General features: G+C 42.8%; 1 protein-coding gene across 6 annotated transcripts in view; it reads right to left on the minus strand.

The window, feature by feature from the left end:
- Window positions 1-25410, minus strand: part of WDR70 (WD repeat domain 70) — a 438306-nt gene extending 412896 nt beyond the window's left edge. For 4 of the 6 annotated variants that reach the window (XR_012513868.1, XR_012513869.1, XM_074386536.1 and 1 more), the window contains exons 1-4: window positions 25289-25410; window positions 25126-25185; window positions 22363-22446; window positions 10721-10841 (exon numbers count right to left, since the gene is read on the minus strand). Coding sequence is in view for 2 of the 6 variants with exons in the window: in XM_074386536.1 (XP_074242637.1) it covers window positions 10721-10841; window positions 22363-22446; window positions 25126-25185; window positions 25289-25313 (290 nt within the window). In the remaining 4 variants the exon portion in view is untranslated. Of the gene's footprint in view, window positions 1-285; window positions 2405-10720; window positions 10842-19576; window positions 19625-22362; window positions 22447-25125; window positions 25186-25288 lie in introns of those variants that run through there. The other 2 variants (XR_012513870.1, XR_012513871.1) reach the window with 2 other exon arrangements.
- Window positions 25411-26927: the final 1517 nt, after the last annotated feature.

The raw sequence follows: 26927 nt of genomic DNA on the forward strand, positions 1-26927 counted from the left end.
TATTTATGTTTAATGCAAATATTATTTTATCTTAAGAAAGTTAAAAGAAAAACCTACTGTCTTACTCAAACATAAAGTCAAAAATAATGGATCACAGCAATTATATGTTAGATGCCATTAGACCATTAACACTCATCAAGAGATAGGTGAGACTGAATGCAATGGTTCACACCTGTAACCCCAACACTTTCAGGGACCAGGGCAGATGGACTACTTGTACCTAGGAGTTTGAGAGTAGCCTGGGAAACATCATGAGACCCTGTCTCTACAAAAAATAAAAATTACCCAGGTGTGGTGGCATGTGCTTGTGGTACCAGGTACTCGGAAGGCTCAGGTGGCAGGATCACTTGAGCTTCAGTGAGCCATGACGCATCACTGTACTCTAACCTGGACAAGAGAGTGAGACCCTGTCTCAAAATATATATAATAAAAATTTAAACATTTTAAAGAGACAGGTGAACAGGGAAATACAGAAGAAAAACTACAAAATAGTAAAGAACAAAAACCACTGAGATAACCAGTGCCTCGATTAACTATATTTGAATCCAATTCCTGATTGCCACAGGAGCAAATAAAGCGAGTCATGTAAGGAAGTTAGTATTACTCCCAAAATGTTTCAATATAATTTCCGAAATACAAATTATTTCTCGTGGCTAATCCAAGTTTGCCACGTTGCCAAAACATTAAATGTAGCATTCTTGCATTCTAAAAACACCTTACTCTAACCATGGGGTCAAACGGAGAGAATCCAGTCATGTGTTCTTAGTTTCTGTTTCTGGTCCGGCCAGTGAAGCCGTTTCCTCATCCCTCTTTTCGACTTATCACTAGACAGAAACTAAAAACCGTAACTTCAGGATGCTAAAAGTCTAAAAGAAAACAATAGTATAAGGCAGGTTAGATAGGCTTGAGAGTCTAGAGCATATCATATTGATTCCTAAGTGGTTTCCTCTCCACCACACTTGAGGACTATTACACACTCTCATTAAGGTTTTTATCAAACACCTGTAGACATAGCCCTCGCCATCCACCACTCCTCCATCTGCCCCCAGAGTTGAGAATTCAGCATTCTTAATTGTATCAATTAATCTTTCAAAGATTTTATAAGATTAAAAATGTCACTGCCTTCTAATGAAGTAGCTCTGGTATGTAAGCTCCAGGAACGCACAAATTTCTATTTTGCTTTGGCATCTAACATGTTTTTCTAGCATCTAAAACATGCTTCACATATAACAAGCACTCAATATCTACTGAAGGAAAAACATGAGATTTTTTATTTTCATCTAGATTCAAAATTGAAAAGAATATATTCTCACATACACATAAACCTTAAACAGAGGTATATAAACTAGCAAACCTCCACAAATATCTGAGTTTCTAGATTTGAACCCCTGCCTAGCTCAAATCTCCACCCCAGAGGCCTTCTTTCTAATTGAACAGGTTAAATTCGGTTCACTATGAAGTCTTTGCACTTGCAGTTCTGTCAGCTGACTCACTCTTCCCATAGATTGTTACATGGCCTCTTCCTCATCTTTGGAGTTTCCTCAAATGCCTCCTCCTTCAAGAGGCCTAAGGGCACACCCCTTTTAAACTTTCAGGCACACCACCAGTTCCCATTACCTTAATCACCTTTGTTTATCCCATTACCTTTAACTTCATTACATGCTTACTATTTTATTTCGTTATTTAGTTGTTTATAACCTATTATCCATCCCTTCAAATACTCCCATAATAATGTGAGTTCAATAAGAACAAAGGTCTTATCAGACCTTGCTAATTGCTGTATCTCAGTGCCTGAAACACAGTGTAATCAGAGTAGATGCTCAATAAGTAATAGATGAATGACTAAATAAATTTATACTAAGCTATTCATAATCCAAAATCTTCCCCCTTATGATTAAAGCACAAGTTTCCAGCTCTACTGGTTTAGAAACAACAGATTATTTTTTTTCTTTGAGACAAAGTTTCACTCTGGAGTACCAGGGCATGATCTTGACCTACACCCCCTTCAAGCAAGTCAAGCGATTCTCTTGCCTCAGCCTCCCAAGTAGCTGGGATTACAGGCATCCACCACCACATCCAGCTATTTTTGTATTTTTAGTAGAGACAAGGTTTCACCATGTTGGCCAGGCTGGTCTTAACCTCAAGTGATCCACCCACCTCAACACCCCAAAGTGCTGCAAGTACAGGCATGAGCCACCATGCCCAGCCATAAGTCACAGATTTTTTAATGCAAAATTATTCAAACCATGCCATCTACAGCACTGAACTCAAATGTTGATTATTAGCACCCATGCTAAGTTAACTGAGTTAACTTGCTAAGAAGTAAGCATTGGCCAGGCACGGTGGCTCAAGCCTGTAATCCCAGCACTTTGGGAGGCCGAGGCGGGTGGATCACGAGGTCAAGAGATCGAGACCATCCTGGTCAACATGGTGAAACCCCGTCTCTACTAAAAATACAAAAAAGTAGCTGGGCATGGTGGCGTGTGCCTGTAATCCCAGCTACTCAGGAGGCTGAGGCAGGAGAATTGCCTGAACCCAGGAGGCAGAGGTTGCGGTGAGCCGAGATCGTGCCATTGCACTCCAGCCTGGGCAACAAGGGCGAAACTCTGTCAAAAAAAAAAAAAAAAAAAAAGAAGCAAGCATTGAACTGAGTACTAAATTGATCCATATTGATTTCATAGCTGATTATACAGGCCTAATAAACACATAAAATCTTGATGGAATGCATTCGCTTCTATGCAACGTCTAATTCCATGTCTGGCTTTCTACTTCTAACATGCACAAACCAAACAAAGATTTTTAACATATTTTTAATATTCTGAAAAACAAAATCCATGAAATTATGTCCAAAAATGGCCCTGATAAAAAACAGAATACATAACATGTTTAAATAATGCCTTGATTCAATGTGTTGCCAAAACACAAACTATAGCACGGGAAATAGTATGTATTAAAAGAGAAAACGCTTAGAGTCAAATTATATTTTTTTTCTCCTCAGCAAACATTTTGCAGAAAATTTTAACTAGCATCAAACAAAATCAAGGCCAGTGGCTCACACCTATATCCCAGTACTTTAGGAGACCAAGGCAGGTGGATCACCTGAGGTCAAGAGTTTGAGATCACCCTGACCAAGATGGTGAAACCCTTTTCTACTAAAAATACAAAAATTAGCTAGGCATAGTGGTGGTTGCCTATAATCCCAGCTACTTGGGAGGCTGTGGCAGGAGGACCACTTGAACCCAGAAGGCAGAGGTTGCAATTAGCCAAGATTGTACCACCGCACTAACGCCTGGGCAACAGAGCAAGACTCTGTCTCAAAAAATAAAAATAAACAATATCTGTAGTGGTACAATTTCACATTAGAAAATAAATTCATAAGCACAACTCACTGTTTCTGGTATCAATTTTTTTTTTTTTTTTTTTTTGAGACGGAGTTTCGCTCTTGTTACCCAGGCTGGAGTGCAATGGCGCGATCTCGACTCACCGCAACCTCCGCCTCCTGGGTTCAGGCAATTCTCCTGCCTCAGCCTCCTGAGTAGCTGGGATTATAGGCACGCACCACCATGCCCAGCTAATTTTTTGTATTTTTAGTAGAGACGGAGTTTCACCATGTTGACCAGGTTGGTCTCGATCTCTCGACCTCGTGATCCACCCGCCTCGGCCTCCCAAAGTGCTGGGATTACAGGCTTGAGCCACCGCGCCCTGCCCAATTTTTTCTTTTGTGTGTGTGTGAGACAAAGTTTCGCTCTTGTTGCCCAGGCTGGAGTGCAATGGCACAATTTCAGCTCACTGCAACCTCTGCCACCTGGGTTCAAGCAATTCTCCTGTTTCAGCTTCCTGCATAGCTGGGATTACAGGAGTGCACCACCATGCGCAGCTAATTTTTTGTTTTTAGTAGAGACGAGGTTTTACCATGTTGGTCAGGCTGGTCTAACTCCTGACCTCAGATGATCCCCCGCCTCAGCCTCCCAAAGTGCTGGGATTACAGGCATAAGCCACCGTGCCAGGCCTCTGGTATAGATTTTTAAAAAGAAAATGTGGCCAGGCGCGGTGGCTCACGCCTATAATCCCAGCACTTTGGGAAACCGAGGCAGGTGGATCACAAGGTCAATAGATCGAGACCATCCTGGTCAACATGGTGAAACCCCGTCTCTACTAAAAATATAAAAATTAGCTGGGCATGGTGGAACGTGCCTGTAGTCCCAGCTACTCGGGAGGCTGAGGCAGGAGAATTGCTAGAACCCAGGAGGCGGAGTTTGTAGTGAGCCGAGATCATGCCACTGCACTCCAGCGTGGGTAACAAGAGCGAAATTCCGTCTCAAAAAAAAAAGAAAATGCAAATGCCTAAATGATTCACACCTCACAAATTCAAAGTACATTTATCCTATACATAGGATAAATGTTTCTTCTCTGTATTTGATTTTTGAGTGGCAACTTACATCCATATAATATTTCTTTAAAACCTGTAATAGCTAGCAGTTTAAGATGACTCTCTTAGTCTAAACCAAATTTCAATAGCATTGCAGATTTTTTTTTTTTTTAAGTTCTGGGATCCACGTGCAAATGTGCAGGTTACATAGCTACACATGTGCCATGGTGGTCTGCTGCACCTATCAATCCATCATCTAGGTTTTAAGCCGCACATGCATTAGGTATTTGTCCTAATGCTCTCCCTCCCCTTGCCCCCCCACTCCCCCGGGATAGGCCCCAGTGTGTGATGCTCCCCTCCCTGTGTCCATGTGTTCTCATTGTTCAGCTCCCACTTATGTGTGAGAATAAGTGATATTTGGTTTTCTGTTCCTGTGTTAGTTTGCTGAGGATGATGGCTTCCAGCTTCATCCATGTCCCTGCAAAAGACATGAACTCATTCTTTTTTTATGGCTACATAGTATTCCATGGTGTATATGTGCCACATTTTCTTTATCCAGTCTATCATTAAAGAGCATTTGGATTGGTTCTTTGTTTTTCCTATTGTAAATAGTGCTGCAATAAACACACGTGTGCACGTGTCTTTATACTAAAATGATTTATATTCCTCTGGGTATATACCCAGTAACGGGATTGCTGGGTCAAATGCTATTTCTGGTTCTAGATCCTTGAGGAATTGCCACACTATCTTCCACAACGGTTGAACTAATTTACATTCCCACCAACAACATAAAAGCATGCATCTACTGTTTCCTGACTTTTTAATAATCACCATTCTCACTGGCATGAGATAGTATCTCATTGTGGTTTTGATTTGCATCTCTCTGATGATCAGTGATTATGAGCTTTTTTTCATATGTTTGTTGGCTACATAAATGTCTTCTTTTGAGAACTGTCTGTTCACATCCTTTGCCCACTTTTTCATAGGGTGGTTTGTTTTTCTCTTGTAAATTTGTTTAAGTTCCTTGTAAATTCTAGCTATTAGACCTTTATCAGATGGGAAGACTGCAAAAATGTTCTCCCATTCTGTAGGATGCCTCTTCAGTCTGATGCTAGTTTGTGTTTTTTTCTTCTTCTTTTTTTTTTTTTTTTGATGCTAGTTTCTTTTGCTGTGCAGAAGCTCTAGTTAGTTAGATCCCATTTGTCAATTTTGGCTTTTGTTGCAATTGCCTTTGCTGTTTTTGTCATGAAGGCTTCACCCATGCCTATGTCCTGAATGGTATTACCTAGGTTTTCTTCTGGGTTTTTATGGTTTTTAATTTTACAATTAAGTCTTTCCAACTTGAGTTAATTTCTGTACAAAATTTAAAGCAGGGGACCAGTTTCAGTTTTCTGCATACGGCTAGCCAGTTTTACTAGTTCTTTAAGACTACCAGCTGGTATAGATTTTAGAGGACTGTCTTTCTCTGAACCAAGTTTCAACACCATTGCTGATATTCAAAAAATTTGCATGTTTTATGAAACAGACTCTCAAGATACCAAAAAGGAAAAAAATTAACCTGACCATTACCAAAATATGTAAATGACTGAATAAAATACATCCAAGAGAGCAAAAGAATAATCCCAGAAATGTATTTAACTTAGAAGAAATTTACATTCAATAAGCATGCATTTAAAAACTGAAGAAAATTATCACTGTGTAATAAATGCTGGAATATAAGTTAAAAAACAACCTTGGAATCATACCTCACGTTACGCCTTGGACTCTCCAAGATGAAATCAACCCCCCAAAAAAGCAAACAACTAAGCTTCCGTTTAAACAATGAACAGTCAACAAACATTTACATCGCTTTTCCTCTGAAACGGATAGACAGGAAGCTAAAGAGATTTTTTGCTTTAATAGATCTAGTCTTATATTCAGATAAAGCGGTTTTTGTGAAAAAAGGCAAAATGTCAGTTTCACTTACAGTAACAGCCAAGTAGATTACATCAAAAAACAAAACAAAAACACCTTCTCACAGACATCCCTTATAAATTTCAGACAAAATGTAGTATCAAAAACAGGTAGAAACTGAAAATTAACACCTTTAAGAAGAGAATGACATTGGGTCATTCCTTTTTTTTTTTTTTTTTTAAGTGTTTCACCCTGTTGGTTGGGTTGCTCTTGAACTCCCGACCTCAGGTGATCCGCCCGCCTTGGCCTACAAAGTGTTTGGATTACAGACGTGAGCCACCACGCCCGGCCCATTCCTTATTTTTATTTATTTATTTGTTTATTTATTTATTTATTTTTGAGACAGAGTTTTGCTCTTGTTACCCAGGCTGTAGTGCAATGGAGCAATCTCAGCTCACCGCAACCTCCGCCTCCTGGGTTGAGGCAATTCTCCTGCCTCAGCCTCCTGAGTGGCTGGGATTACAGGCACGCACCACCATGCCCAGCTGATTTTTTTGTATTTTTAGGAGAGACGGGGTTTCACCATGTTGACCAGGATGGTCTCGATCTCTCATGATCCACCCACCTCAGCCTCCCAAAGTGCTGGGATTACAGGCTTGAGCCACCTTGCCCGGCCCATTCCTTAATTTTTATTTTTATTTTTATTTATTTATTTATTTTTTTTTTTTTTGAGATGGAGTTTCGCTCTTTTTACCCAGGCTGGAGTGCAATGGCGTGATCTCGGCTCACCGCAACCTCCGCCTCCTGGGTTCAAGCAATTCTCCTGCCTCAGCCTCCTGAGTAGCTGGGATTACAGGCACATGCCACCATGCCCAGCTAATTTTTTGTATTTTTAGTGGAGACGGGGTTTCACCATGTTGACCAGGATGGTCTCGATCTCTCAACCTCGTGATCCACCCGCCTCAGCCTCCCAAAGTGCTGGGATTACAGGCTTGAGCCACCGCGCCCGGCCCCATTCCTTATTTTTAAATGGCTTTTGTCCTGACAGGAGGACCAATCATGTACTGGGTAGCTAAAACTCATACAGTAACCTGCCTTCTTAATCAGAGGACAGAAATCAGGATGGAAAATGAGGAGGAGAGACCCCTCAGAGGAAAAAGCTACAAAAGAAAAAGAGAGAAAATTCTGCCTAAAACTCTACAGAACTTTCTGGTTGCATCTGGAAAACACACGCATGAGGCAGATTCCAAGCAGTACAGGTAAGACTAAAAGAACCAATGAGGGCCGGGTGCAGTGGCTCACGCCTGTAATCCCAGCACTCTGGGAGGTCGAGGCGGGTGGATCACGAGGTCAAGAGATTGAGACCATCCTGGTCAACATGGTGAAACCCCGTCTCTACTAAAAATACAAAAAAAAATCTACTAAAAATACAAAAAAAAATTAGCTGGACATGGTGGCGCGTGCCTGTAATCCCAGCTACTCAGGAGGCTGAGAGGCAGAATTGCCTGAACCCAGGAGGTGGAGGTTGCAGTGAGCCGAGATCGCGCCATTGCACTCCAGCCTGGGTAACAAGAGTGAAACTCTGTCTAAAAAAAGATAAAGAAAAAAGAACCAATGAGGCCACATGTGGTTGCTCATGCCTGTTATCCCAGTACTTTGGGGGGCCAAGGTGGGTGAATCGTTTGAGCTCAAGTGTTCAAGACCAGCCTGGGCAACATGGTGAAACCCCATCATTACAAAAATTAGCTGGGCATGGTGGCAGGCATGTACAGTCCCAGCTACTTGGTAGGGCTGAGGTGACAGGATCACTTGAGCCTGGGAGGCGGAATTTGCAGTGAGCTGAGATGGTGCCACTGCACTCCAGCCTGAGCAACAAAGAAAGACCCTGTCTTAAAAAAAAAAAAAAAATATAGAATTAATCAGAGACTTTAGCTGTGGTCTACCAAAGAGAAACAGTTTCAAGTTGAGTTCAGCCAAGTTATCTGCCAAAAACAAAACAAAAACATCAATAACCTTGAGAGGAACATAACAGGATCCAGAGTCTCTAAAATATATCATTTACAATATCCACAATGCAATATAAAATTAGTATACAAAAAAAAAAAAAACATGAAAAGAGGACCTATAGTCAATTTTAAAAGGCAATAATGAAGATCAATGCTTAGAAGACCCACACATTAGAATTGGCAGACCAGGAATTTAAATCAGTTATCATAATTATACTCAAGGCAAAAGAAAATATATTTATCGCTGGGCGCAGTGGCTCACTACTGTAATCCCAGCACTTTGGAAGGCTGAGGCAGGTGGATCACGAGGTCAAGAAATCGAGATCATCCTGGTCAACATGGTGAAACCCCGTCTCTACTAAAAATACAAAAAATTAGCTGGGCATGGTTGCGTGTGCCTGTAATCCCAGCTACTCAGAGGCTGAGGCAGGAGAATTGCCTGAACCCAGGAGGCGGAGGTTGCAGTGAGCCGAGATCGCGCCATTGCACACCAGCTTGGGTAACAAGGGCAAAACTCTGTCTCAAAAAAAAAAAAAAAAAGTAACAAAATGGGGCCAGTGCGGTGGCCATGCCTGTAATCCCAGCACTGTGGGAGGCCAAGGTGGGCAGATTATCTGAGGTCAGGAGTTCAAGACCAGCCTGGCCAACATAATGAAACCCTGCCTCTACTAAAAATACAAAAATTAGCTGGGCATGGTGGTGCATGACTATAATCCCAGCTACTCGGGAGGCTGAGGCAGGAGAATCGCTTGAATGCAAGAGGCAGAGGTTACAGTGAGCCGAAATTGTGCCACTGCATTCCAGCCTGGACAACTAGAGACTCCGTCTCAAAAAAAATAATAATAATAACAAAATGGAAAGAGCAGCCATAAAAAACAGTGAGTTCATGTCTTTTGCAGGGACATGGATGAAGCTGGAAGCCATCACCCTCAGCAAACTAACATAGGAACAGAAAACCAAACCCTACATATTCTCACTTTAAGTGGTAGTTGAACAATGAGAACACATGGACACAGGGAGGGGACCATCACACACTGGGGCCTGCCAGGAGGTGGGAGGCAAGGGAAAGGACAGCATTAGGAGAAATGCCTAATGCATGCTGGGCTTAAAACCTAGATGATGGGTTGACAGGTGCAGCAAACCACCATGAATGGCACATGTATGTATACCTAGGTAACAAACCTGAACGTTCTGAACATGTATCCCAGAAGTTTAAAAAAAAAAAAAAAAAGGGAAAAATTGAGAACAACGTACACTACATGGGTAATTAAAATTTCAGACTTCACCACTATATAATTCATCTAAAAACCACTATACCCCAAAAGCTATTGAAATAAAATAAAAAATAAAACAAAAATTTTAAAAATGGAAATCATAAAACTGAAAAATATATGAAATTGTTTTCTAAATTATGTGGATGGACTTCACAGCATCTAGAGATCACAGGTAAATGAGAAGACAGAAAAATAGAAATTACCCAATCTAAAAAATACAGATGAAGAGACTAAAAAATAAAAACACTAAGAGAATTTCTGTGACTTATAAAACAAAAATCAAAAAGTTTAAAATATGCATATTTCAATACCCAGGAAGGAGAGAGAAAGGGCCAGAAAAATAATTTAAAAGTACCCTAGACTGGATGCGGTGGCTCATACCTATTATACCAGCACTTTGGAAGGCCAAAGTGGGCAGGTCATTTGAGGTCAGGAGTTCGAGACCAGCCTGACCAACATGGTAAAACTCTGTCTCTACTAAAATTTCAAAAAAATTAGCTGGGCACGGTAGCCCGCACATGTAATCCCAGCTACTTGGGAGGCTGAGGCAGGAGAATCACTTGAACCTGAGAAGTGAAGGCTGCAGTGAGCCCACATCATGCCCCTGCGCTCCAGCGTGGGCAACCTTCTCAAACAAACAAAAACAAACAAACAAAAAAGGAGTAACTGGGGGCTGGACCCAGTGGCTCATGCCTGTAATCCCAGCACTCAGAAAGACAAGGCGGAAGGATCATGAAGTCAGGAGTTCGAGACCAGCCTGCACAACATGATAAAACCCCGTCTCTATTAAAAATACAAAAATTAGCTGGTAGTAGACATCCAGCTACTCAGGAGGCTCACACCTGTAATCCCAGCACTTTGGGAGGCCAAGGCAGGCGGATCACCCGAGGTCAGGAGTTTGAGACCAAGCTGGCCAACACGGTGAAACCTCATCTCTACTAAAAACAGAAAAATCAGCCAGGCGTGGTGGCACATGCCTGTAATCCCAGCTACTTAGGAGTCTGAGGCAGGAGAATCGTTGAATCTAGGAGGTGGAGGTTGCAATAAGCCGAGATCACACCACTGCACTCCAGCAGACAAAAGAGCAAGACTCTGTCACAAAAAAATTAAAAAATTAAAACTCTATTAACACCTAGAAACTGATAGTTTAACAGAAGTCTTTTGTAAAAAACAGGCACCTGGAAGATGATTTGGAACAATCTCTGATCACATTTAATCCTGAGGATGTTGGTTCAATATCTTCATTTTGTCTTCTTAATTCTTTCTCTCTGTTCATTTCTTCTTCTTTTTCTCTTGCTTCTGAAAAAGAGTAAAAAAAAAAAAAATTCCAACCATTACAATTCCAAATTTGTTAGAAAGGCTAAAAATTAACATAGTCACAAACACGTAACTTAGAGTGTTACCAGTAAAAGCAAAAAAAATTATCAACCATAGCCACTGTGGAAAACAATACGGTGGTTTCTCAAAAAGCTAAACATGGAAATACCATGTGATCCAGTAATTCCATTTCTGATACATGTCCAAAGAAACTGAAATCAGGGCCAGGCACGGTGGCTCACGTCTGTAATGCTAGCACTTTGGGAGGCCGAGGTGGGTGGATCACCTGAGGTCAGGAGTTCAAGACCAGCTTGGCCATCATGGTCAAACCCCATCTTTAAAAAAAAATAATTATATATATATATATATATATATATAAAACAAAGCAGGGTCTAAAAAAGATATTACACACCCATGTTCATAACAATATAATTCACAACAGCTACAATGTAGAAGCAACTGAAGTATCCATCTATGGATGAATGCATTAGCAAAAGGTAGTATATCCACACAATGAAATATTACACAGCCTTAAAAAGGAAAGAGATTCTGCAATATGCTACAACTTGGATAAACCTTAAGGACATTATGCTAAGTAAGAGAGACCACTCACAAAAAGACAGTAAGACAAACATTATATGATGCCATTTACATGAGGTAATCTAGAGTAGTCAAAGTCAGAGACAAAAAGTAGAATAGTAGGTACCAGAGGCTGGAGGAACAGGGAATGAAGAACTGTTTAATACGTATAGAGTTTCAACTTTACAAGATGAACAGTGTTATAGAGATGGGTGGTGGTGATGGTTGTACAACACTATGAACTTAAGTATTAAGATGGTACATTTTGGCCGGGCGCAGTGGCTCAAGCCTGTAATCCCAGCACTTTGGGAGGCCGAGGTGGGTGGATCACGAGGTCGAGAGATCGAGACCATCCTGGTCAACATGGTGAAACCCCGTCTCTACTAAAAATACAAAAAATTAGCTGGGCATGGTGGCTCGTGCCTGTAATCCCAGCTACTCAGGAGGCTGAGGCAGGAGAATTGCCTGAACCCAGGAGGCAGAGGTTGCGGTGAGCCGAGATCGCGCCATTGCACTCCAGCCTGGGTAACAAGAGCGAAACTCCGTCTCAAAAAAAAAAAAAGGTGGTACATTTTATGTGTATTTTATCACCATTTTTAAAATTAGGGAAAAAAAAAAGTATCAACCTAAATGGCCAATGTGGTAAAGAGAATTGAACAAAATTACTGCACAGCAATACAATATTAACTGCAGACAATAAAAATAGTGATAGAAAACAGAAATCTGAAAAAATATTAACAGATATGCTAAGCAAAATTAGCATAATGTAGAGGGTGATATATTTAAAAAAGTATTCAAAGGTAAGATTTTAGGTAATTTACTTTTTAATGTTTTAAAAGAAATTTAGCACTTCTTTTCTAAATTTCCTACACTAGAATTTTGGTCAGAGACTACCTATCAAAATCATAATAAAATTTATATTATAGGCTGTTCTGTCTATAGAGTAGCCATTCTTTTATTCCTTTACTTTCCTAATAAATTTACTTTCACTTTATTAAAAAAAAAAAAATTCTACATTAAGTTTCTAGAGTTGTTTACTCTGGAAAGACAAAAAATGTTAAAAATACTAACTTTTGGCCAGGCGTGGGGGCTCATTCCTATAATCCTAGCACTTTGGGAGGCCAAAGTGGGCGGATCACCTGAGGTCAGCAGTTCCAAGAGCAGCCTGGCCAACACAGTGAAACCCCATCTCTACTAAAAATATTAAAAAGTTAGCCAGGTGTGGTGGCATATGCCAGCTACTCGGGAGGCTGAGGCAGGCGAATCATTTGAACCTTGGAGGCAGAGGTTGCAGTGAGCTGAGATCGTGCCACTGTACTCCAGCGTGGGCAAAAAGAGCAACAAAAAAAATTGTTTAACTTTTTTTCCCTCTGATAATCTCACTCTACATTTGTGGGGGCACTAGGAAGAAAAAGGATTATATATGAATAGAGTGGTTTTCAACTGCCATCATTCTAAATAACCTAAGATAATCATTAGCATTTTTTTCTTTACATAATGAAATACAATACAACCCAAGTTAAGCAGCAGCAAAGGGTACTTATCAATTGGAATTTTGTATTCTTTAGGGTCTTCAGTTGCTGGGACATGAAGGATAAGGAACAAGGATACCCAGCTAGCAACAACAAGGAACTACATGGTCTTTCATGTCAAATATGGAAGACAAAACCCTCCAGGAAGAGGTAAGGCAAATATTATGACTCTAGATCATGTTGACTTTTTTGTCTTCTGGGCTGAGGTGGGTTAAGAGTCAACAATTCTGGGCCGGGCACGGTGGCTCAAGTCTGTAATCCCAGCACTTTGGGAGGCCGAGGCAGGTGGATCACGAGGTCAAGAGATCGAGACCATCCTGGTCAACATGGTGAAACCCCGTCTCTACTAAAAATACAAAAAATTAGCTGGGCATGGTGGCACGTGCATGTAATCCCAGCTACTCAGGAGGCTGAGGCAGGAGAATTGCCTGAACCCAGGAGGTGGAGGTTGCGGTGAGCCGAGATCGTGTCATTGCACTCCAGCCTGGGTAACAAGAGCGAAACTCCATCTCAAAAAAAAAAAAAAGAGTCAACAATTCTGCATTCTGATGCTAAAGACTAGAAAAAAAATTTAAAAAGCATAGTGTCCAGATTTAAGAATGGACCTGCTTAGCTCCTAGTTCACCGTTTTTTCAGCCAATCCCTCCAGACCTCTGGGGGTGGCAGCAACATTTGTATTCTAGACTCATCTTCTCCCCCAGGTCTGAGAGCCAATTGTATTCCTAATCAAGAAAAGATATTGAGCCTGCCTACTCAGCTGCCATTTCCCTCTTTTTTTCTATTATTAATGTTTAATAGAGATGGGGGTCTTGCTATGTTGCCCAGGCTGGTCTTGAACTCCTGGGCTCAAGCAATTATCCTGCCTCAAGGATTACAAATCTGAGCCACCACACCATGCCAGTCTTCCCTCTTTTTCCCATGGTTTGGTTTTTGTTTTGTTTTGAGATGGAATCTAACCCTGTCACCAGGCTGGGGTGCAATGGCACGATTTTAACTCACTACAACCTTCGCCTCCTGGGTTCAGGCAATTCTCCTGCCTAAGCCTCCCGAGCAGCTGGGATTATAGGTGCTGGCCATCACGCCCAGCTAATTTCTGTATTTTTAATAGAGACAGGGTTTCACCATGTTGGCCAGGCTGGTCTGGAACTCCTGGTCTCAAGTGATCCACCTGCCTCAGCCTCACAAATGTGTGCTAGGATTATAGACATGAGGCACTAGGCCCAGTCTAACAATTCTTTTAGAAAGCCTACATTTCATATGTCTTAGACATACTTACAGCTTTCAAGAACATAAAAAACAGCCGGGCGTGGTGGCTTACACCTGTAATCCCAGCACTTTGGGATGCCAAGGTGGGTGGATCACAAGGTCAAGAGATCGAGACCATCCTGGCCAACATGGTGAAACCCCGTCTCTACTAAAAATGCAAAAATTAGCTGGGCATGGTGGCACGTGCCTGTAGTCCCACCTACTTGGGAGGCTGAGGCAGGAGAATGCTTGAACCTGGGAGGCGGAGGTTGCAGTGAACTGAGATCGCACCACTGCACTCCAGCCTGGCACCTGGCAACGGAGTAAGACTCTGTCTCAAAAAAAAAAAAAAAAAAAAAAAAAATCTTATGAATGACTTCCCATATAATGATGAATACTACCCCTATAAATGATCTCAATGGTATTTTCTATTTACATGCTACAGCTAAGTAGATCTTTCATAGAGATACTCAATTTAGATTCATGTGTTTAGACCAGAGGTTAAAAACTGCAGTCCAAGAATGTAATACTAAATCAAGTTCAATCATTTGTCCACAAAAGTCAAAGGGGACCATAGTCTAGAGACAATTTTTCAAAAATTTAAAAATCTAGTAACTCGGCCAGGCGTGGTGGCTCACACCTGTAATCCCAGTACTTTGGGAGGCTGAGGCAAGCAGATCAACTGAAGTCAGGAGTTCGAGACCAGCCTGACCAACATGGAGAAACCCTGCCTCTACTAAAAATACAAAAAATTAGCCAGGCGTGGTGGCGCATGCCTGTAATCCCAGCTACTTGGAAGGCGGAGGAAGGGGAATCACTTGAATCTGGGAGGGAGAGGTTGCAGTGAGCTGAGATTGTGCCATTGCACTCCAGGCTAGGCAACAAGAGCAAAACTCTGTCTCAAAAAAAAGAAACAACTAATAACTCCCCAAGTTCCTCAGGTAAAATGTACACATGCTTTACTAAGAAAAACTATAGGAATTAAAAATAATAATTATTTTGACCACATCCCACTTAAAAAGAAAATAATAATAATATCCATTTATAAAACTATCAGATCTTAAAAAAAAAAAAGAAAGAAAAGAAAAAAAAGCTGCCGGGCACGGTGGCTCAAGCCTGTAATCCCAGCACTTTGGGAGGCCAAGGCAGGTGGATCTCGAGGTCAAGAGATCGAGACCATCCTGGTCAACATGGTGAAACCCCGTCTCTACTAAAAATACAAAAAATTAGCTGGGCATGGTGGCACATGCCTGTAATCCCAGCTCCTCAGGAGGTTGAGGCAGGAGAATTGCCTCAACCCAGGAGGTAGAGGTTGCGGTGAGCCGAGATCGCGCCATTGCACTCCAGCCTGGGTAACAAGAGCGAAACTCCGTCTCAAAAAAAAAAAAGAAAAGAAAAAAAGAAGAATATTTATAAAGTATTGTGCTGTTTATAAGCTACTATATCCAACATCTTTATCTCTTTAAGAAATTTCCAAGGTAGATACACAAACAACAAGGATATGAAAAATTATAGGAGGGCCGGGCACGGTGGCTCAAGCCTGTAATCCCAGCTCTTTGGGAGGCCAAGGCGGGTGGATCACAAGGTCAAGAGATCGAGACCATCCTGGTCAACTTGGTGAAACACCGTCTCTACTAAAAAAAAATACAAAAAGGTAGCTGGGCATGGTGGCGTGTGCCTGTAATCCCAGCTACTCAGGAGGCTGAGGCAGGAGAATTGCCTGAACCCAGGAGGCGGAGGTTGCGGTGAGCTGAGATCGCGCCATTGCACTCCAGCCTGGGTAACAAGAGCGAAACTCTGTCTCAAAAAAAAAAAAAAAGAAAAATTATAGGAATTAAAAATAATATTTATCAAGTACTTTGTTGTTTAAAAGCTACTATATCCAACATCTTCATCTCTTCAAGAAACTTCCAAGGTAGATAAACACACAACAGGGATATGAAGGATCAGAAATCTGAAAACCCATCCGGTGTTACTCACCTAATAGACTGTGGGGCTGGCCTCAAACCCAGGTCCCCCAATTCAAAATCCCAAGCTCTTTCCAACAGATTGTACCCTTTTATTTTTCTTTGAGAAGGAGTTTCACTCTTGTAGTCCAGACTGGAGTGCAATGGTGTGATCGAGGCTCACTGCAACCTCAACCTCCCAGGTTCAAGTGATTTTCCTGCCTCAGCCTCCCAAGTAGCTGGGACTATATGTACCCACCACCACACCCAGCTAATTTTTGTATTTTCAGTAGAGACAGGGTTTCATGACGTTGGCCAGGCTGGTCTCGAACTTGTGATCTCAGGTGATCTGCCCAACTCATGGTCCCAAAGTGCTGAGACTACAGGCGTGAGCCACCACACCCAGCCCAGATTCTGCCATTTTAAAACATTCTCCAAAGCAGCAAGATTTCATTTTTTAACAAGACAGTATTACAGGTCTAATCTCCTCAAAATATTACTAAGAACCAATTTTATAAGGCACAGTACTAGGTACTATAAAATTTACATACCCATAAATACATACATCTACTATGTATTCATAAAAATTGAAAATAAAAAAAACTAAAATAAAAACCTTCACTTTGGGAGGTCATTGCGGGCAGATTACTTGAGATCAGGAGTTTAAGACCAGCCTTGCCAACATGCTGAAACCCTGTCTCTACTAAAAATACAATAAGTAGTCGGGCAGTGGTGATACGTGCCTGTAATCCTAGCTACTGGGGAGGCTGAGGCAGGAGAATTGCTTGAACTCGGGAGGAGGTTGCAGTGAGCCAAGATCTTGCCATTACACTCCTGCCTGGGTGACGCCTCCGTCTCAAAAAAATAAACGAGCAGGGCCGGGCGCGGTGGCTCAAGCCTGTAATCCCAGCACTTTGGGAGGCCGAGGCGGGTGGATCACGAGGTCAAGAGATCGAGACCATCGTGGTCAACATGGTGAAACTCCGTCTCTACTAAAAATACAAAAAAATAAGCTGGGCATGGTGGCGCATGCCTGTAATCCCAGCTACTCAGGAGGCTGAGGCAGGAGAATTGCCTGAACCCAGGCGGCGGAGGTTGCGGTGAGCCAAGGATCGCGCCATTGCACTCCAGCCTGGGTAACAAGAGTGAAACTCTGTCTCAAAAAATAAATAAATAAATAAATAAATAAATAAACGAGCAAATAAAAATAAAAAACTTAGACAAATTAGACAATCCTTGTTCAAAGCATGTTGTATCACATGCTTAAAACAGTAAATACAAGGTACCTATACTGTAATAGTACAAACATTCACTAAATTGTTTAAAACATTTATAGATGCCTCAGATAGCATGTCCTTGTGTATCATTTGAGGATATTAAAGTTGTTTCTTGATGTGATGATATTGTGGTATAACATGAAATGTATTTGGTCTTGTTGTTTCAGGTTCCTGCCACAGAGCTTCTAAAACCCTTGGAATTTCCAGAATGATAGGATCTGTCTTTTGTTATTCACTGGAAACCCCTTTGGATCCCACCTGAGTTTATGCTATTGAGGCGACTTAGTGTGGGACCCCCTAGGCCTCAGGATAGGACTGCTGCTCACCAAAAAGACTGACTGGTTAGATAACTGGAACTTTCATTCCCACCCACCAATCTCTGGGGAAGCTGGAAATTAAGCTCTTAGAAACTTTTTTTTTTTTTGAGACAGGGTCTTGCTTTGTTATTCAGGTTAGAATACAGTGGCATGATCACAGCTCAATGCAGCCTCGACCTCTGGGCTCAAGTGATCCTCTGACGTCAGCCTCCCAAGAACCTTGGACTATAGTTACACACCTCCATGCCCAGCTAATTTTATTTTTAATTTTCTGTGTGAAAGGGATCTCACTATGTTAGCCCAGGTTGGTCTCAAACTACTGGGTTCAAGTGATCCTCCAACCTTGGCCCCGCAAAGTGCTGGGATTATAGGTGTGAGCCACAGCACCCAGCCTGGACACTCTTAAACCACTAGCTATGATTAGCTTCAGGGTAGCTGAACACAGGGGGATGGCTGGGGAGTTGATGCACCCAGAGAGGGCACAGAAGCTCTGCACCTCTCCCATCCCATAACCTGCCCAATGCATTACTTCACCTGGCTGTTCATCTGTATCTTTATAATATCCTTTATAATAAACTGTTAAACTTGTTTCCCTGTGAGCCGTCCTAGCTAATTATCAAACCAGGGAGAGGGGTCATGGGAACTCTGATTTATAACAAGTTGATTAGAAGCACTGGTCATACCATGAGCGGTCGCTCACGCCTATAATCCCAGCACTTTGGGACCCAAAAGCAGGCAGATCACAAGGTCAGGAGTTCAAGACCAGCCTGATCAACATGGTGAAACCCCCAGCTCTATTAAAAATGCAAAAATTAGCCAGGTATGGTGACACGTGCCTATAATCCCAGCTACTCAGGAGGCTGAGGCAGGAGAGAATCACTTGAACCCAGCAGCCGGAGGTTGCGGTGAGCTGAGATGGGTCTCCAGCCTGGGTGACAAAGAGAGACTTCATCTCAAAAAAAAGTGCTGGTCCCAACCTGTAACTCTTGTGGCATTGTGGTAGTCTCCAGGCAGACAGTTTCAGAATTAAAGTGAGTTACCAGACACCAAGTTGGAGAACTGCTTCATGTGTGGGGGAAAACTCTTATACATCTAGTGTCAGAAATAAAGTACTGGCTCATACCTATAACCCTAGTACTTGCAGAGGCCAAGGCAGGTGGATGGCTTGAACCCAGGAGTTCAAGATTGGCGTGGACAACATGGTGAAATCTGTCTCAACTAAAAATACAATAAAACTGTGGGTGTGATAGCACCAACCTATAGTCCCAGGTACTTGGGAGGCTGAGGTAGAATTACCTGAGCCAGGAAAGTTGAGTGTGCAGTGAGCCAAGATCATACCACTGAAAACCAGCCTGAGCAACAGGAGTGAGACCCTATCTCAAAAAAAAAAAAAAAAAAGGTAATAAAGTACTGAGAGGAGTATAAAAGGGTAGGACACCGGGCGCGGTGGCTCACGCCTGTAATTCCAGCACTTTGGGAGGCCGAGGCGGGTGGATCACGAGGTCAAGAGATCGAGACCATCCTGGTCAACATGGTGAAACCCCGTCTCTACTAAAAATACAAAAAAATTAGCTGGGCATGGTGGCACATGCCTGTAATCCCAGCTACTCAGGAGGCTGAGGCAGGAGAATTGCCTGAACCCAGGAGGCGGAGGTTGCAGTGAGCCGAGATCGCACCATTGTACTCCAGCCTGGGTAACAAGAGCGAAACTCCGTCTCAAAAAAAAAAAAAGGGTAGGAAACAGTTGGGTATTTCCTATCTCTTATGGTTATCTGAGTTAGGCTTTTTTTAAAACAATTTTTATTATTTTAAGATACATACAAAAATATTTATGAGTAAAACGATGTCCAGGATTTGCTTCAAAATCATCTGAAAGAGAGGAAATAGACAGAAGTAACACTAGCCATGAACTATTATACTAGTTAAATCTGAGTGACAGGTACGTGGTAGTTCATGACCATACTTTCGTATTTGAAGTTTCACATAATAACAAAGGGTTTTTTTTTTTGTTTTTTTTTTTTGTTTTTTTTTTTGTTTTTTTTTTTTCAAAAAATAGTATACGTAGATAGCTTTCTTTTTACCACAAAAAGAGTTTTCTTCCAAAGATTGAAAATATTTTTTGTCAGGCTCACTGCCAAATACTGGGTTTAAGCAATTATCCAGCCTCAGCCTCCCTGGTAACTAGAATTACAGGCATACACCACGATGCCTGGCTAACTTTTGTATTTTTAGTAGAGACTGGTTTTTACCATGTTGGCCAGGCTGGTCCCAAACTCCTGACCTTAGGTGATTTATCCACCTCAGCCCCCCAAAGTGCTGGGATTACAGGCATGAGGCACTGCATCCGGCCCAATTTATCATTTTAAAACCAACAATGGGCTGCGTGTGCTGGCCGATGCCTGTAATCCCAGCACTTTGGGAGGCTGAGGCAGGAGGATCAGGAGGTCAAGAGACTAAGACCATCCTGGCCAATATGGTGAAACCCCGTCTCTACCAAAAACACAAAAATTAGCTGGGCATGGTGGCACGTGCCTGTAATCCCAGCTATTCGGGAGGCTGAGGCAGGAAAATCGCTTGAACCTGGGAGTCAGAGGTTGCAGTGACCCAAAATTACGCCACTGCACGCCAGCCTGGAGCAAGAGATTTCACCTCAAAAAAAAAAAAAAAAAAAAAAAAATCCAAGAATGATAAGTAGCATAACAACATTTTTGTTTGTTTTTTTTCTACTCTTGTCCCCCAGGCTGGAGTGCAATGGCAGGATCTCACTGCAACCTTCGCCTCCCAGATTCAAGCAATTCTCCTGCCTCACTCTCAAGAAGAGCTGGGATTACAGGTACCAACGACCAGGCCCGGCTAATTATTGTATTTTTAGTAGAGACGGGGTTTCACCATGTTGGCCACACTCATCTCAAACTTCTGACCTCAAGTGATCTGCCCACCTCGGCTTCCCAAAGTGCAGGGATTACATGGGTGAGCAACGGTAACCAGCCAACATTCTTTTCTCTCTTTTTTTTTTTTTGAGACACTCTTGCTATGTTACCGAGGCTAGAGTGCAATGATGCAACCATGGCTCACTGCAGCCTCCACTTCCCAGGCTCAAGTAATTCTTGTGCCTCAGTCTCCCAAATAGCTAGGATTATAGGCACCTACCATGCCCAACTAATTTTTGTACTTTTAGTAGAGACGGGTTTCACCATGTTGGCCTAGCAAGTCTCAAACTCCCAGCCTCAAGAGATCTGCCTGCCTCAGCCTCCCAAAGTGCTGGGATTAACAGGCATGAGCCACCGCACCCAGCCAAAAACATTCATTTAAATTAAAATTTTCCAGGAGTCCTGTTTGATTCCTGGCCCCTTCTGCACTATCAAGTTACATCTATCCTTCTCTGGTTTAAGAACGATCTGAATTGGATCCAAAGAGAGCAGAAGAGTCAGCCTCCTCCAAAAACCCTGAGGTGGTATCTAGAATGGCCAACCACCTAGTATCAAACCAGCCTGGAAATTAGGCCTTCATTAAATGTCTTATACAGGGATTGAACAGCGGCAGCCACATTCACTGCATGTCTCAATTTTCTATATGATCTGGGTTGACAGTTAACGGTGTTTACAGCTCTGAGACCCATCTCTGGCCCAGCCTTCCAAATATTGGTTCTCCTATAAACACTAAAGAAAAAATGAGAGTCTGAGAGAAGGGGGAGGAGAGATAAAGAAACTGCTTTTCTGATTTCTATAAATTAATTGAGAATCCTTGTTTGTTTACAGAACACACTTTTAAAAGATCTTAGGCCAGGCGTGGTGGCTCACCCCTATAATCCAGAGGCCAAGGTAATTCCTCCAAGGCAGAACTCCTGAGGTCCGGAGTTCAAAACCAGCCTGGCCAAAACGGTAAAACCCAGTCTCTACTAAAAATTTACAAAAATTAGGTGGGCATGGTGGTGCACAACTGTGATCCCAGGTACTCAGGAGGCCGAAGCAGGACAATTGCTTGAACCGGGGAGGCAGAGGTTTCAGTGAGCCGAGATGGCACCACTGCACTCCAGCCTGGGCAAAAGAGCAAGACTCAGTCTCAAAAATACAATAAAATAGTCCGAGCATGGTGGCTCACACCTGTAATCCCAGCACTTTGGGAGGCTGAGGCAGGCGGATCACGAGGTCAGGAGTTCAACACCAGCTTGGCCAATAAGGTGAAACCACATCTCTACCAAAAAATATATAAATTAACCAGGTATGGTAGTGTACACCTGTAGTCCCAGCTACTCTGGAGGCTGAGGCAGGAGAATCACTTGAACCTGGGAGGCGGAGGTTACAGTGAGCTGAGATTGCACCACTGCACTCTAGCCTGGGTGGCAGAGCAAGACTCCGTCTCAAAAAATAAAAAATAAAAAAATGAAAATTTCACTACTCAGATCTTCCTATCCTATTTAGATACAACTTTTATTACGTTTAAAAATAAAATTTCAAAAAGCCTTCAAGTTCTGCTTCCAAAGGAACAAGCACATATGGTCTTTTAGCAATTTTGAAAACCTTATTATCTTGTTAACTGTCAATATACTTGCATAAGGTATATATAATAATTAAACGAATAAAAGGACAAATATCTGAACTTCTTACCCAATGTTTTCCGACTTCTTTCCACAGCTGTTCTTCGAGTTTGTTCAAACATTGCTTCCAAGTCAAATGTGCGAGCTTTTTTACCTAAAACATGAAAAAATGGCAGACCTGTGATTATCTTGCGATAAGTTGTTCAAACTTTAGATGATCGATAACCACTTAGTTTATCTAGTTTATAGCAATATAAGCATAAAATGTCATGGAAGAAGGTGTTTGGAGTCACAGATAACTTTTGATAACAATCTCTTCACTAAGCACTATTATTAACCAGCCAACTTTCCCATCCTCCTCTAATTTATCTAGATCCCTACCCTATGAAACAACATCACTAATATGGGAGGCAGAATGAAGAATGTCTTGAAGTTAATCCCTTTGCAGATATAATTAAGGTTACAGACTTTTAAGTACGGCAACTATCCTAGTTGGTTCTTAAAGGCAAAGATGCAGAACAGCTATAGCAGAAGAAGTCAGAGAGATCCAATATTTGAGAAGGCTCTGAGGCGCTCTAGTTGGCTTGAAGATGAAAGGAGCAACACGAGAAAAGCAGGTACATTAAGGAGCTAAGAGAGAGACAAAAATATCGGCCATATAGCAAAAAACTGTATGAGTATGGAAACATTCTCCACTTCCCCCACTAACTGTCAAAACTCTTAAAATTTTCCCCTATCGTCACAAACACCTGGACACCTTTCTCACTCCTGAGTAAAGGAATGAGGTACTAAAATGAAGGATTTAGGCAGGGTGGGGTAGCTCATACCTGTAATCACTGAGAGGCATAGGTGGGCGGATCGCTTGAGCTCAGAAAATCAATCAGCTTGGGCAACATGGTAAAACCCCTTCTCTACCAAAAATATAAAAATTACCCAGGTGTGGTGGTGCCCATCTGTGGTCCCAGCTACTCAGGAGACTGAGGTAGAAGGATGGCTTGAGCCTGGGAGGCAGAGGCTGCAGTGAGTCAAGATCGAACCACTACATTCCAGCCTGGGTGACACAGTGAGGCTGCATCTCAAAAAAATTTGGAAAAAAAAAAAAAAAGAATAGAAAATCTACAGAATGAGTATGTGTGAACACAACCCAAGGTGAAAAATGTGTAAGTCTACTGTTTCATTATTATCACAGAATTAATACATTCTGGTCAAAAGAGGACAAGAATACATTAAGAAAAAGTTCAGGAAAGTTAAAATCCCAATGTTTGGATGAACAACATTTATAATTTTAAAATGCAAAATGAAGAGAAAACACTTTTTCAGGCTAGCAAAGTTTTTTTTTGTTTTGTTTTGTTTTGTTTTGTTTTGTTTTTGAGACGGAGTTTCGCTCTTGTTACCCAGGCTGGAGTGCAATGGCGCGATCTCGGCTCACCGCAACCTCCGCCTCCTGGGTTCAGGCAATTCTCCTGCCTCAGCCTCCTCAGTAGCTGGGATTACAGGCACGCGCCGCCATGCCCAGCTAATTTTTTTGTATTTTTAGTAGAGACGGGGTTTCACCATGTTGACCAGGATGGTCTCGATCTCTTGACCTCGTGATCCACCCGCCTCGGCCTCCCAAAATGCTGGGATTACAGGCTTGAGCCACCAGGCCCGGCTCTTGTTTTCATTTTTTAAATAATTTTCTTTCTTTTTTTTTTTTTTGAGACGGAGTCTCACTCTGTCACCAGGTGGCTAGACTGGAGTGCAGTGGCGCAACCTTGGCTCACTGCAACCTCTGCCTCCCGGGTTCAAGCAATTTTCCTGCCTCAGCCTCCCGAGTAGCTGGGACTACAGGCGCGCGCCACCACGCCCAGCTAATTTTTTTGTATTTTTAGTAGAGATGGGGTTTCACCATGTTGGCCAGGATGGTCTCCGCCTCTTGACCTCGTCATCCGCCCGCCTCGGCCTCCCAAAGTGCTGGGATTACAGGAGTAAGCCACTGTGCCCGGCCTTAAATAATTTTCTTTTTAAATAATAATACCTACTCTGTGTTGGCAGGGATATGGTAAAAATGGTATTCTTAAATTCTGTTAACTTTGATATAAACTGAAACAACTTCTGTTGTTGTGATGGATATTACAGAAATAACCATCAAGAAGCTTTAAAAGGCACATACCCAGCCGGGCGCGGTGGCTCAAGCCTGTAATCCCAGCACTTTGGGAGGCCGAGGCGGGTGGATCACGAGGTCAAGAGATCGAGACCGTCCTGGTCAACATGGTGAAACCCCGTCTCTACTAAAAATACAAAAAATTAGCTGGGCATGGTGGCGCGTGCCTGTAATCCCACCTACTCAGGAGGCTGAGGCAGGAGAATTGCCTGAACCCAGGAGGCGGCGGTTGCGGTGAGCCGAGATCGCGCCATTGCACTCCAGCCTGGGTAACAAGAGCGAAACTCCGTCTTAAAAAAAAAAAAAGGCACATATCCAATTTTTCAGTTTTTTCAATATTTATATTTCTGAATAGTCTCTCTTTTAGAAATCTACCCTACAGAAATTTTAAAAGATCCTTGTATCGTACAAAGGTTATTTACAAAAATGTTCATTTTGGCATTATTGGTAAGTTAAAATTAGAAATATCATTTCTCTTCCTCTCTCTCAAGGACTCTCAAACCGTCACCTGAGTTGGTTCCAACGGATACACAGATTAAAATACAAACAGGAGAAGAGTGTAGACAAACTACAAGGTAGGCACCTGAGCTTCAGTAATTCCGAGTTGACAGCTGGACCTTCCCCCCCCAGTCTGCGGCTATTCAAACCTCTGCAAAAGGAAAGGGGGCTCTGCCTAGGGTAGTCACTCACCGAACCCCGTGAAGCCCATCGTGACCGCAAGCTGCGGGTCCGGTCCCGACGTGTCTGAACCTGTAAATGGGGCAAGAGAAGAGAGGAGGCCTCGTTAGTGCGGCGCCGCGGCTCCCCCGACACGTCCCACCCTGGCTGCAGGGACTCGCCTCACGGAACTCACCTTCGCTGGGCCCTGAGCGCTCCATGGCTGGCCGCACACCGCAGAAGGAGCCACAACAGCAGCACAAACAACTGCAGAATGTGCCACTAACCCGCGGCAAATCCGGGAGGAAGTGCCGCCCCCAAACGACGGCGGCGCAGCCGACGCCAAGAGCGGCGCCTTCCGCAGAGGGACTGAGGCTTCCTGCGCGGCGCTGCCCTACCGGACTGGCGGGGAAGCGCAGCGCAACTCAGACCTCTGGAGAGCAAAAGTTTCTGGAGTTTCTCTTTTTTTTTTTTTTTTTTTTCTTTTTTTTTTTTTTTCTGGAGTTTCTCTAACAACCTTTACTTTTCTTTTCTTTTCTTTTTTGAGACAGAGTCTCTGTCATACAGGCTGGAGTGCAGTGGCCTGATCTCAACTCACTGCAACCTCCGCCTCCCGGCTTCTCCACCTCCCGGGTTCAAGCGAGTATCTGGGATTACAGGCGCCCGCCGCCTAATTTTCGTTTTGCTTTTTTTTTTTTTTTTTTGGGGGGGGGGGGGTTGTGGGCGGGGGGAGGGAGGAAGTTTGAGGCGGAGTGTAGCTCTGCCACCCAGGCAGCAGTGCAATGATCCGATCCTGGCTCACTGCAACCTCCGCCTCTGCCATTCAAGCAATTCTGTCTCAGCCTCCCAAGTAGCTGGGATTACAGGCCTCCACCAACACGCCGGCTAATTTTTTTTTTTTTTTTTTTTTTTTTTTTAAGTAGAGATGAGGGTTCACCATTTGGCCAGGCTGGTTTCGAACTCCTGATCTCAAGTGATCCGCCTGCCTCGACCGCCCAAAATGCTGGGATTGCAGACGGTGATCTTGGCAGGATCACCCTGGCCTCCCAAAGTGCTGGGATTACAGACGTGAGCCACTCTGCCCTGCCTAATTTTTGTGTTTTGTAGAGACAGGGTTTCCTCATGTTGCCCAGGCTGGTCTCGACCTCCTGATCTCAAGAGATCCATTGGCTTAGGCCTCCCTAAGTGCTCAGATTACAGGCATGAGCCACTGCACCCTGCCTATGAAAGAATATCTTGGCCAGCCTGGTGGCTCACACCTGTAATTCCAGCACTTTGAAATGCCAGGGCAGGCAGATCACAAAGTCAGGAGTTCAAGACCAGCCTGGCCAATATGGTGAAACTCCATCTCTACAAAAAATACAAAAATTATTGAGCACCTGTAATCCGAGCTACTTGGGAGGCTGAGGCAGGAGAATCACTTGAACCCGGGAGGTGGAGGTTGCAGTGAGCCGAGATTGTGCCACTGCACTGCAGCCTGGGCAACAGAGAAAGACTCCGTCTCAAAAAAAAAAAAAAAAAAAAAAAAAAAAAGAATATTTTATACCATCTTATACCAAAACTTAGATCTTCTGCACTCAGCTGAATAAGAAATGGGCATCTGATCAGCTGAGTCCACTGCTCCCATATTGTCATTATTGTGGATTCACAATGACACATGGCTTCTTAAATTTCTTTCCATTTCTGTTGTCTACCTCAGTCACAGTAACATTATGGAATATTGACAACTTTGTCACTTCCTTCTTGTCACACCATTTCAGTGCCATAAATTCACCACAGAATTAACATCACACATAGTAATGCTATGTTTTCTAGGATTTGACATTTTCAGTGAT

This window comes from Saimiri boliviensis, chromosome 1 (assembly GCF_048565385.1).
Source record: "Saimiri boliviensis isolate mSaiBol1 chromosome 1, mSaiBol1.pri, whole genome shotgun sequence".
Taxonomy (NCBI): domain Eukaryota; kingdom Metazoa; phylum Chordata; class Mammalia; order Primates; family Cebidae; genus Saimiri; species Saimiri boliviensis.